The sequence below is a fragment of the Puma concolor genome, chromosome A2 (genome assembly GCF_028749965.1).
Source record: "Puma concolor isolate L17-30 chromosome A2, mPumCon1.1.hap2, whole genome shotgun sequence".
In the NCBI taxonomy this organism is placed as follows: domain Eukaryota; kingdom Metazoa; phylum Chordata; class Mammalia; order Carnivora; family Felidae; genus Puma; species Puma concolor.
Window position 1 is genome coordinate 71,042,281 of NC_141668.1, and position 12,925 is coordinate 71,055,205.

The following is a 12,925-nucleotide window of genomic DNA, read 5'->3' on the forward strand; positions in this document are numbered from 1 at the left end:
CACTTTTTAACAATAATCTCTTATTTTACTAATTCTCTTACTCAATTCCTTTCTTCATACCTATTCTTTGATCTTCTAGGGGCTTCCGACCCCTTGCTCTTTTACCTTCTCCTATTTTCATTTCCCTTCAGCTCCAGAGCATAGAATCCTTACCCTCTAACATCACACATACTCTTGTCCTTATTTCCAATCTCATGTTCTATTGTCTCGCCATCGCACTCTGGGAAAGATTTGGCCCTGGATCCAACTAAGTGTCCCCCTCATCCATATCCATATCTCTGCTGCTAATTTCTCTTGGAGGAAGTCGGCCCTGAAGATCGATGCCACTATAATTAGAATGACACCTCCCAGAGTCCATCTTTGCTTCCTTAATCAGCTCTTCCTCTTCTCTCCCATGGCCAGCTGCAACCTGCTCCCTTCAGCACCTCGGCTTCCCACTCAGCAGACTACCTCACATCCTGCTTCACTGAGAAAACCCAGAAGGGTTCCCTCTGCTTTTGTTCATCACACCTACGCACTTGCGTATTCATCCCCTTCCTTTCCTGTTCCTTTGTTACAACAGAAGACATGCCACTGCCCTAATATCAATATTACCCGTTGCCCATGCTATGCATCTCATTTACCCCAACACCTTCAGGGCCCTTTCTCCGTTTTACACTTGCAGGTTTTCTACTCTTTTTCTTTGCTGGCTATTCTACAACAGCAACATCCTCAAGCGTCTCTGTGATCTTTAAAAAAAAAAAAGAATAGAAAAAAGGAAAACTCTCTACCTCCCATCTTCCTCTACTCATAGCCAAACTTCTCGAGTTTTCTTCAATGCTTCCTTCCTTCTCACTCACTCCTTAACTCTTTGTTATTCATGTACCATCCTCAACATGCCAGTGGAACTGTACTTGCCATGGGCACAGTGAGGCTGCCAAATACAATGGATGCATTTTAGTCTTGACGATACTTCCATGAAGTATTTGTTACTGTTGGTCATTCCTTCTCTTTTGTTTATTTTTTTTTTTTTTTTTAGTTTTTTACTATAGAAAATTTTAAATGCATTCAGAAATAGAAGAATATCAATATCCAGCTACAATACTTATCAATATATCACAATTTTATTCATCTATAGCCACATGCTCTCCCTTCCCAACTGATTATTTTGAAGCAAATTTCTTACATCATGTGATTTCTTTTGTAAGATTTCAGTGTGCATCTCTAAAAGGTAAATCATCTTAAGATGATCAAAATATAATTATCACACCTAAAAATAATAATCCATAAATATCATCAAATGTTATAGTCAATTTTCCCATTTTCCTGATAACCTTCCACTTTTTTCAAAGGGTTGCTTGTCTGGATCAAGATCTATGCAGGATTAGTATTTTAAGATTGGTTGAAATGTCTCAAGTATTGTTTGGTTCTATTTTGTTTTGATACATAGTTTCCACCTCCATTTCTTTTATTTTCTTTGAAAAAAAGGTTTTCAAAGAAAATGTTGCAGAAAGGAGATCAGCTGTGCCATAGATTTCTCCACAGCCTTGATTTGACTGATTCCATCTCTGTAGTATTATTTAGTATTTAGCTTATTTATCTCCAATTGCTTCTAAATTTAGAGATCTGGTGGATTGATAGGATTTGAATTTTATTTGGGGGACAAACCTACTTCAAAAGAAGTATTCTATACTTCCATAACTGTGAAAGTTGTTTCTATTTTTATAATGTCATCAGCAATAATCATTACCTAAATCATTAGAGGTTCCAGAGTGGTGATAAGCAAATCTTATCTTCCTTTATTAGCTGGAATATTTCTAGAACATCCCTTTATCAATTGTTTAGTAGCCCTGACATACAAATCATATAGAAAAGACAGAATAAATGTTTAAATCTTTCAGAATAAATAATTGATTCTTCCTTTAATTTCCAAAATATTGAATTTGTTTCCCTAAAATTCTCCAAATATGACTAATGAGGTTTTTTTTCCCCTTTTTTCAGTATTATTATGAACTCATGAATCTATTACCCTTATTGATATTCTTTGGACAGCAGAAGCTTATTCAAATTGGCTACTAAGACCTTTGACAAGAAACATGCAGTGTTTGGTAGCTTCCTTGATTTCTATTATGATGAAATATTCCAGCTTCATTTTATACATTTCCTGCTCCAGATCTAGAATCAGTAATTTCTTTCAGAATCTCTGGTTTGTTTTAGTGAAACTGGTATTTAGAGAGCACAATCTGGACACCAGGAGTCTCATTGCTATTGAATTGCTCATTGTTTCTGGACCTTTTTGGTAAATAGAGCTTTGAATATGTATTTTTTTAGATTTAAAGGTTTTTTTTTTTTTTTTTAACATTTATTTATTTTTGAGACAGAGAGACAGCATAAACAGGGGAGGGTCAGAGAAAGAGAGAGACACAGAATCTGAAACAGGCTCCAGGCTCTGAGCTGTCAGCACAGAGCCCGACACGGGGCTCGAACCCACAGACTGTGAGATCATGACCTGAGCTGAAGTCGGACGCTCAACCGACTGAGCCACCCAGGTGCCCCTGTATTTTTTAGATTTAAAGGTAACATACACCACAAGTTTTTACTGATGCATACAACCTGTATTCAGGATTACTACAGAGATTTTACTCAATTCATGCATTTGTATCTTCTTTCAACCCAGCTGATATCACTCTTCAATGACACAAATGCAGCCATTTCATTTATCTCATGATACAAATACAATGGTATGAGAGTAAAGTAACAATACAACCACCAGCAATGTGAGTATGAAAAGTACTTAAAAATTTTCATCGAGTTCCTGTTATCTTTAAAATATATCCTTTTCGGGCTGTAGAGTCAAAATACAGGGTTTTTTTTTTTTTTTTTTTTTTTTTAAATTTTTTTTTTTTCAATGTTTATTTATTTTTGGGACAGAGAGAGACGACAGAGCATGAACGGGGGAGGGGCAGAGAGAGAGGGAGACACAGAATCGGAAACAGGCTCCAGGCTCTGAGCCATCAGCCCAGAGCCCGACGCGGGGCTCGAACTCACGGAGCGCGAGATCGTGACCTGGCTGAAGTCGGACGCTTAACCGACTGCGCCACCCAGGCGCCCCTTTTTTTTTTTTTTTTTTTTTAAATTTTTTTTTTCAATGTTTATTTATTTTTGGGACAGAGAGAGACAGAGCATGAACGGGGGAGGGGCAGAGAGAGAGGGAGACACAGAATCGGAAACAGGCTCCAGGCTCTGAGCCATCAGCCCAGAGCCTGAAAATACAGGGTTTTAAAGTCACTTTGAATCATTCCATACTATAAGGGTTTGCTTCCCATTTGAGCCACAGTAAGGTTGATTCATTTCATGTTACTTCACGTTTTTTAGGAACCACTTTTTTTTTAAATTTTTTTTTTTTAACATTTATTTATTTTTGAGACAGAGAGAGAGCATGAACAGGGGAGGGTCAGAGAAAGAGGGTGACACAGAATCTGAAACAGGCTCTAGGCTCTGAGCTGTCAGCACAGAGCCCGACGCGGGGCCCGAACCCACGGACCGTGAGATCATGACCTGAGCCGAAGTCGGACGCTTAACCGACTGAGCCACCCAGGCGCCCCTAGGAACCACTTTTAAAATTTATTTCATTTTGTAATTATGAAAAATATTTACATCGTTCCCAAACCAAAAGTAACCAGTATTAAAAAAAAAAAAGTATAGCTATTCTCTTTGTTTCTTTCGGCCTCCTGCCTCCCTATAAGTAATAATTTTGTGTATATGTGTCTATCATTCCAACATCTTAAACATGTATAAATATTAAACAATGACAATGTACTATTTATACTTTTCTCCACCTTACTTTTCCCATTTATTTATTTTTTTTTTATTTTTTTTTTCAACGTTTATTTATTTATTTTTTTTTTTAATTTTTTTTTTCAACGTTTATTTATTACTTTTCCCATTTAAAAATGCATCCTAGGCACCACTCCATACTAGTATGAAGAAACCTTCTGCATTTCTTCCTCTCCTTGAATGGTTCTCTCTTGTGTGGATGTTCACTACTTTTGATTTGTCCTGAGCCCTACTGACGGACTCTTGGGTCCTTTCCAGTCTTTTGCTATTCAAAGTAGCCTTTCAATGAATCTCCTTCTGCAGATGTCTTTTCTTATTTTTGCTAGTATACCTTTGGCATAGATTCCTAGAAGCAGGAATTGCTCTAACAATGAGCAAATATGCATGGTGAATTATTTTTTATATATTACCAAATTCTTCTCTCCAGTGTTGTGCCATTTTCCATTTGCACCAGCAATGTATGAGAATGGCTGGTTCTTTCTGTCTTATCACAGATTATATTGCTTTTGAATTTTTGTCAGTATGATAGCTGAAAAGAAGTTTCTCAACTTGGTTTTAATTCAATTTCTCTTATAGGTGAGTTGTTTTTCCTACAGTTGAGGCCAATTATGTCCTCTTCTTCTCTATTCATACCCCAAAGTTATAATTTTTCCCCCTATTTCTTGGGTTGGTGCTCTTTTAAAAATTTTTCTTTTTTAACGTTCATTTATTTTTTAAGAGACAGAGCATGAGCAGGTGAGGGGCAGACAGAGAAGGAGTCACAGATTCCAAAGCAGGCTCCAGGCTCTGAGCTGTCAGCATAGAGCCCAGTGCGGGGCTCGAACTCATGAACTGCAAGATCATGACCTGAGGTGAAGTCAGATGTTTAACCGACTGAGCAACCCAGGCGCCCCAACGGTTGGTGTTCTTTTAATCTTCTTTTCTAGTTCCTAAACAGTCCTGTTTTTTTCTGGACCTACTCTTCACATTTATTTTTTTTAAGTTTATTTAAATGATTTATTTTGAGAGTAAAAGAGAGAGAGAGAGCATGAGCATGCAAGTGGAGGGAGAGGCAGAGAGAGATAATCCCAAGAAGACTCTGCACTGTCAGCATGGAGCCCTATGCTCCATGCCCTATGCAGGGCTCAAACCCACAAACCATGAGATCATGATCTGAGCCAAAGTCAAGAGTCAGATGCTTAACTGACTGAGTCACCCAGGCTCCCTGTTACTCTTAACATTTCTCTTAAAATACACTCCTTGGACTATAATAATGATTGCTATTCTTTTTTTTTTTAACGTTTATTTATTTTTGAAAGACAGAGAGTACATCTGCACAAGCAGAGGAGGGGCAGAGAGAAAGGGAGACAGAGGATCTGAAGTGGGCTCTCTGTCCCAATGCAGGGCTTGAACTCACAAACCCTGGAATCATGAACTGAGCCGGTCAGATGCCTAACTGATTGAGCCACCCAGGTGCTCTGTGATTGCTATTCTGACTGCTACTAAGTACGTACCCACAGCCGAGAGGTCTCCCTCTGCTTCTGTCCCACATATCAAACCGTCTGATGGAGATCGTGAATCGTGCCACCCAGGCACCTTAAATTTAACCCGCACAATGCTCTTTGCCGACGCACCCTTCCTCTAATGTCTCCATGCAGTGAATGCCTTGATAGATGAGCACAGATTGCTAGTTGCTCTAGCCATAACTTGGGTTTTTTCCTGATGGCTCCCTCTCTCACCATCTTTGTATCAGATGAGTCACCAATTTCTGTTGCCTGTACCTTATAAACAGTTCTCGAATCCATCTGTTTCCTTCCACCCCAAACTACTGGTTTATGCTGCTTTCATTTATTCCCTGGACTACTGTGCCGTTCTTTTAGATGGTCGTTCCTTTCTTGGCTCTCAAACATGGTCAGAATTGCCTTTGAAAGCACAACTAATACAGTGCCATTTGCCAGCTTAAAAGCCACCAAGGGCTCAAAAAACAAACAAACAAACAAAAAACCCAAACCCCCAAACCAAAACACCAAGTCTCAAGTCATATTTCCATAAGTACATATGCATGTAAGTCAGTGCTTACAGAATCCACACTAAACTGCTACAAGAGGGTCACCTCTGGGGAGAGGGCTCAGATGGTAGCACAGGAGGGGATGTTGTGGGCAGGATTAGTGTTAGCAAAGAAGGACTTCCATTTTATTATTATTTGGACTGTTGGGATTTTTCCCATTTAGAATGCTTTCAAGTATTACTTATATATTTTAAAATAAATAAAATGGATAGAGAAACTGAGCTTTTAGCTCTGAGGCAGACTGCGCTCACCAGCAGGCTGTGAACAATAAAATTGTCCTCTTTGCCTATGTTACCTGAGATCTTAAATCAGGGTATTCTTACCTTTGTGGTCCACAGTTTGACGGTCCAGTCAAATGATGACGTGACAAACAGGTGTGAAAAGTCAATTGGGCCCACAGCCATGTGGCAGTTAATTCCAGTCACTGGCCCTTGGTGACCTTCAAAGACCTCACCAATACCTGCTTTGCTGCACGAAGACCACACATGAATAGAATTTCAGTGACCTCTGCAAAGCAGCGATTAGTTAAAAAAAAAAACAAACCAAACTTGTCTCTGCATGATTACTTCTCTGTAATTTAGAAGAACAACCATAAACCACCAAAAATGAAACCACTTTCACAGTTATCTTGAGAGAAGTAAAATTCTAGACTACTTTTAATGATTAAAAAATAATATGGAGCAATATAATCTTTTTAACCTTCACAATTTAGTATCAAATTTTGGCATTTAAAATTCCTTTTTTAGAAGTTTCTCAAATCCTATCATCGTTGGTATAGCACATCAATGGAAAACATACATACTTTTTTTATCTCAGAAGCTTTCATATTTATTTAATAAGACTCTTATGATGACATTGGGCACACATTCCATTTTAACTCCTTTGGGAACCCCATTGGCTACAAAACTCCACATATCTTTGTATACTTGCATTTATCTTTTCAAGGGAATTTCTTAAATAAAGTTGACTATCTGAAAAGGTGCTATTTTGTGGAACCCCTTGCCCACCACAATATGATATGCAAAACTTCAATGTGATACTTAGAAAATAATGTTTTTGCTAAAAGAAGTTTTCAAGTCTATGAAATATAACTTCTATAAGGGCTGGTGCCTGTTTTTTCTTGTTGCCAAGTGTTTGGCATAGAGTATGTGATCAATAAATATTCGTTGAAAGAAACCATAAAGGAAAATAGACAAACATAGGCCTTCCCTCCCCACCCACCAAAAAAAAAAGAAGCACACTTGAGAAGTAGTGATACACATTTTGAAAGTTATCCGAGGACATATGTCGCTTATTTAACTAAGCTGGGATTATTTCCAGCCCTGTTATCACACAGTAGTCTGCACATAATCATACCCACTTAAAAAATATACCAGAAATTCTGGATTTTAAAAATCTATGTGCATGAGGTTATAAATATGACAAATACTTAGGGATTGTGGAATCTAAATATTATGTCAAGAAGAGCGAAATGAATTAAGTTATTAAAACATTTGCGTTTCTGGAGCACCAATAAATGTCAGTGTGCTCGGCAAAATCTGAAATCATGAGAAAATGCTACAGTGCATGTTCCATGTAACAGGCACTCAAAAATTATTCCCAGTGAAACTGCTAACAGCAGTTCCACACGTGATCATTTAAACTGTTCTAAAGAACACGAGGAACTGATCTTTGAAGTGGCCCCTGGTGAGACTCCACTTGCTCTTAACAGCATCCTGAAAGAGTTTATAGGGTGCAAAATGAGGACCTTATTTAATTTATGGAAGTGGATTTTCACCTTCTCTATGTTAGTTGAAAAATAGAAATCTCCCACCACTCCCCCGTAGCCCTATGTGACCCATTTAAAATTACTAAGCCAAATTCTTGCTATGTTACAACTTTATTAAGATCTGTATTTTATATTTCAGATGGATGGACCAATGTAAGAAGCAAAATCAAGCTCCTTGTAAAAAGATTTGTGGTTTTTACCTTGGGTACCCTTCTTTGGAACCATAGTGCATATTCTGATTGTGCTTAAAAAGGACAATAGCCACAGAGCAAAAATGTTCATCATGTAAAACAGTATTCACATTAGAGAAACTAAAAAAGAAAAAAAAAAAAAACCCTGAAGGTTATCAATGAACATGTTCTGTAGCCTTCAGATAATTAAGGTCCTGAATTTCGCCACCGGAACCTATATGCCTGTTGATTCTAATAAATGTGTAGATAGACCTGTGACTCCATAGTTGGTCCACAGCACTCTCTGTGCCTCTCTCATGCCACGTATGACATTCTACCTGTATGGCAGATATTTGTGCATTTATCTTTCCCACTATCATCACTTTCTTGAAGGCAGAAACCAGTTTTAAATAATGTCTGCGTGCCTGGAAGCATCGAGTGATGCGCTTTGTTCAAAGTAGGTGTGCTGCGAATGTTTGCATGAATGAACAATTTTATCAGATCTTTTTATGCTCTCATAAAACCTTAATGCATGGTTTTCGTCAGTTTTATGGGCATGGAACCATGAGGCATATCTTCCTACTCATCTTTAAATCATGTGAGCAGGGGAAATACTGCTTGTTGCTATGTGTAGAACAGTAGGAGCGTCACAGCTCATATTGTGTGAATGGAAGAATCACACCACTTATCGCTTCTACAAATCACAAAAACACAGGAGTATAAACTTGGAACAATTTCTGATTTCTCATTAAATCTAAATAGCTGGGCTGAGTAGAAGAGATGAAAAATCAATTGAATTAGAACTCCTAAAGTGAAAGAAAATTAAGCACCAGGGCGAACACAGCGAACCTTTCAAGAGATGGTGAAGCCACTCATTAAGCCTTGCATGCAATTTTACAATAATTCTAATTATTGGATTCTACTTCATCCTGATGGTTTTCCAGGGGCATTTGCCGATCTCAACCAAGGCCGAATTCTTATCACTTACAAACTTCATGGTGACTTGTATCTCATACCATTCCAGCCTCCCTGAAGGGGAGGAAGAGCCCCAAGGCATTTCTCTATATTATTTGGGGACTGTCATTTCTCTATGCTCCATATAGATTTTTAGCTCCTCACATACCATGTGTCAGGCCCCGGGCAGAAAATCAATGATGAAATGGAAAGAGTTTAGTAAGAGAAAAATGGCAAATGAATGAATAGTTGAAATAAAATGCAATTAATGGATTGTAGAAGCAGGTATAAAAATATACAAAATAGCAAACCTATCTTACAGCCCGTGGTCCCATCTAATTTATTCTACTTAAATGTTCTCCATAGTACTATCATCTTAAGCCACATATTTCCTTGTGTATTAGTTTATTGTCTTTCACCCTCAATCAGAATATGATCTCCACTTCTGTTTCTTTCCTTACCGCATCCTCATGATGTAAACGTGCTGGGCACATGGAAGTTTCTTAGTAAGAATTCCTTGAGGACATGAGTGAATGAAAGGAATGAAAATTCTGTGAAGCCGTAAAGGAGGAAGTGGTTTTGTCTGCTTAAGAGAGTCAGGAGAGGCTTCAGTGTGGAAGGACCTCTGCTCTGGCTCTTGAAGTCCAAGGCGTTAATCAGGCCAAAAAGAGAGAAGTGCCAGACCTGACGGAAGAAATGGAGTGTGGGGACATACGGCGGTGTGTGGGATAAGCAATATTTGGGGGCTGTCATCCCTGGTGTGTGCGTGGCTGGTGCCTGGAGGCTGAGGCTTGCAAGGGTCTTACATGATATGCTAAGAAGCTTGGACCTTTTCCCTCAAGGCCTGTGAACCATCCAAGGCTCACTGTGGTTAATGATCAGAGCAGATGGATGCCATAAGGTAACAGAAACTTGAGGTGTGCTTTGTATGCCTGCAGATATCGCCTTTCTCATAACGCAAGGTGGTTATAATCCAGAATGCGATAACAGACTTTCGGAAATGAGAAACACGTCATCAGTAAGAAAACACAAAATCACCTTCCATGACGGCAGGCTGTGTAGACCGTACCCTCCTCACTGCCAACCACGAAGTTATTGACGTCTCCCGTCGGGAAAGCCATTCCGGTAACAGCCACAGGCTTGGACTTATTGTACACCAGCTCCATGCTCTCCTACCAAAACACGGCGTGGTTATATTCCTTCTGTCAACTCCTTGCCATGCCAAAGACAGCATGGAAAAATCATTTGGCTAAGTCGTCTGTTTGCTTTTCACACAGCGTTACAAAAGACCCTGGCTGTGCCAGAAACCACGCTTTACTGCCCCTGACATTCATGCTTCTGTGTATCTCTGGTTTCAGGCCGGCTGGATCTCATCAGCGTGTGCTGCTGCTTCTTAAGTCAGGCAGAGATGACAGGTGAGAATTTCAAAACTAATGGTGCAGAAACTAAAGATAATACTGTAATGGTTACACTTGTCAGCCCCAGGCTTTAATAAAACACACAATACCCTTGTATTTACAAACATTTTCAAAATCAATTGTTCGTGAGAATACACGTGTATTAATATCAGATGTACTAAGCATATTGTCAAAGCAGGAGTGTGTGTCCTCCATGGACTAAAACCAGAAAGTTGTCAGTCAAGTCATAAAAAACAGACTTCAAAGGGGACACGATTTCATGAAAGGCAACCGTTGGGTGTATAGGCTATATGCCTACAGAGGACGGTATTTAAATAAGTCTTTAAAATAACAAAGGAAAGCCTTTATTTTATCTAAGATTATTTTCAAAATCAGGAATCCATGTATCTTAAGAGACATTCTGCTGAATGAAGTTTAATGACAGTGAAGAGTAATTAAGTGTAACCAACATCCCTAAATGTTTCTGGCTATTTACATCAAAACAGCCTACTTTGTGTACCTGAAGTAATTTTAAAAAATCATTCTAGGGGATCATGCCATTATAGTTGCTAAGGAGTTTAGTCTTTTGTGCAAACGAATAAGCCAGGTTGTCTTAGCCAAGGAATCCAGAAATTGGCTGCGTGTGCTAACGGTCTGGGTAGATGGTGTGGTCATGTGACATGCTCACAGTACATGAGATCCACACACATAGTGAGCACATCAGGGAGGGGGCATTATGACAATACAGAAAATGGAACCATCCAGTGGTCTGCTCCATTGCTAAAATTAGCAGCAGGAAAGGTATGGTCTCTCAGTCACCCACTTGGAACACAGAGGGACCAGGGTGACGACTGGATGCTGTCTGCTTGCCATCCATGGATATACCATGAAGCTTTCAATCTCTGTACCAGGACAGGAGTCTGTAGGCATGCTAAAATTAATAAGAACCATCTTGTATCCCCTGTACGACTGGTTTTAACTTAAACAAGTACACATTTAATCAGCCAAATGGGCAATTAAAAATTCCCAACTAGAGGGTTCACTCTTATATCTGTTTGTAATCTCCATGCTTTTAAAAGCAGAGAACATATTGCTGAGAATTTTAAGACAAAGCTATAAAATACCCACACACAACTCCCAACTTGTATAATGGTAATGCTTAGTCAGAATAGATGAACTTAAATAGTAAGGAGCCTATTAGTTCTCTCTCCCCCACCCCAAATTATAAAAAGAATTTACTTAGTCTTAATATTCTCCACATCTGTATTTTTGGAGACTTATAGGAGGTTGTTTATGGTTTCCACATTTCCTTATGTGTCTTGAAACTCCAATGTCTTCGAAAATTGGGAGGCAGACATTCTAGGGTCATTATTCCAGGAAAGGGAATAGGAATGTTAAAATTTCGAATTATCTCCTAGATATGTTTATAATTTTCCTGATGTTTCCTCACATTTTTGTCAAAGTCTCTAACAGTAAACTCTTCTCTGTGTTTTTAGTTGGAGGACAATGAACTATGTTTTTTCCCATAAAGAAATGTGGACAGAGTGTGTCTATGCATGTGTGTATGTGTGCATGCATGCATCTTGAATACATAGATATATTCTGCAAGTTGCATTTCGATGGCTCCCTGCAGTGGTCTCTTACCCTTGTGCTTATTTGTTTGGTTTCCATTACTGTAATCAGTAGTGGTTTGGACATTTTGGAACATTTTCATTTTCAACTTCTCATTTGTTGAGCAAGGAATGGCAGGAGCCATCCTAACAAACATTCCAGAGGAGAAAACAGATGGTTGGACAAATTCTTCATACACACAGGCATCCGTCTAGGCTAAGGATGCAAGCAAGGGCTTGGGTTTCTGTTTTGTGGGGATACCTTTCCTTCAAGGCAAGTGCCCTTAAGGGATTGCTTTGTGGAGCTCCAACTTCGTTTGCATTTGTTTAACAATGCTTTAGGGTAAGTACAATTCATACCACAGGCAACTTCTATAATTACTATGCTTTAAAATGGATTATTTCATTTTCACTTGAAACTGACCTAAGGATTAACGTATTACAATAATTACATGATTTGTGGTAAAGGAAATGGGTTTTGGCTTCGGGAGGAGACTGCTGAAAGCAGGCCCCACTCTTTCAAGTGCATCCATTGGTTTTAGCTCCCATAGGATGTGAGGGTTTGGCTTTTAGGAACTATGTTCCATTAGGCAAGTATCTCTTTTAGCCAGGATGCTCTTATGTGTAGGGGAAAACAAACCCACCTGTGGAGTTGAGAGCATGTCCAGGCTCCAGGAACACATTTTACCATCGGTAGAGACAGTGATGAGGTTATGAGCATTCTGGGTCCCAACAACATTTACACAGTACACGGGATGCTGCAAAAACATAAACATGGAGGATTAGACGCCAATCCAGGAGGAAATGCTCACGGTGAAGTGTCAAACACATTACTCTAAAACAAGGATTAAAGGGTGACATAAGCCTACAATAATACAAGCCTCAGGTCATTTGCCACTTTTGATTTGAACCTGATTTCTTTCTAAAAGCTCTGGCATCAACATGTAGTAGTGGAAATACTTACCAAGCTTCACCTTGCTCAGTCAGAGGCGGTCCAACAGAGCCAAAGGAAGCTGCAGCCAATGATGACTGATGGGGCAGAAGCAGCACATAGTTTGGCTTCTAAGCTCACCATGAGTGATGAAAACAGACAGCTTTCAAAAGAGTGGAACTATTGACTTTTGGAAGGAATATGTGTTACTAAATCTGGAGTTTAATGCATT

The 12,925-nt window shown here is 39.1% G+C and overlaps 1 protein-coding gene across 4 annotated transcripts in view; it reads right to left on the reverse strand.

Moving 5' to 3' along the window:
- Positions 1 to 12,925, reverse strand: part of DYNC1I1 (dynein cytoplasmic 1 intermediate chain 1) — a 321,789-nt gene that overhangs the window by 55,827 nt on the left and 253,037 nt on the right. For all 4 annotated transcript variants that reach the window (XM_086695920.1, XM_086695909.1, XM_086695921.1 and 1 more), the window contains 3 exons: positions 12,407 to 12,520; positions 9,794 to 9,927; positions 6,187 to 6,331 (listed from right to left, as the gene is read on the reverse strand). In XM_086695920.1, the coding sequence (XP_086552046.1) occupies positions 6,187 to 6,331; positions 9,794 to 9,927; positions 12,407 to 12,520 (393 nt within the window). The remainder of the gene's footprint in view (positions 1 to 6,186; positions 6,332 to 9,793; positions 9,928 to 12,406; positions 12,521 to 12,925) is intronic.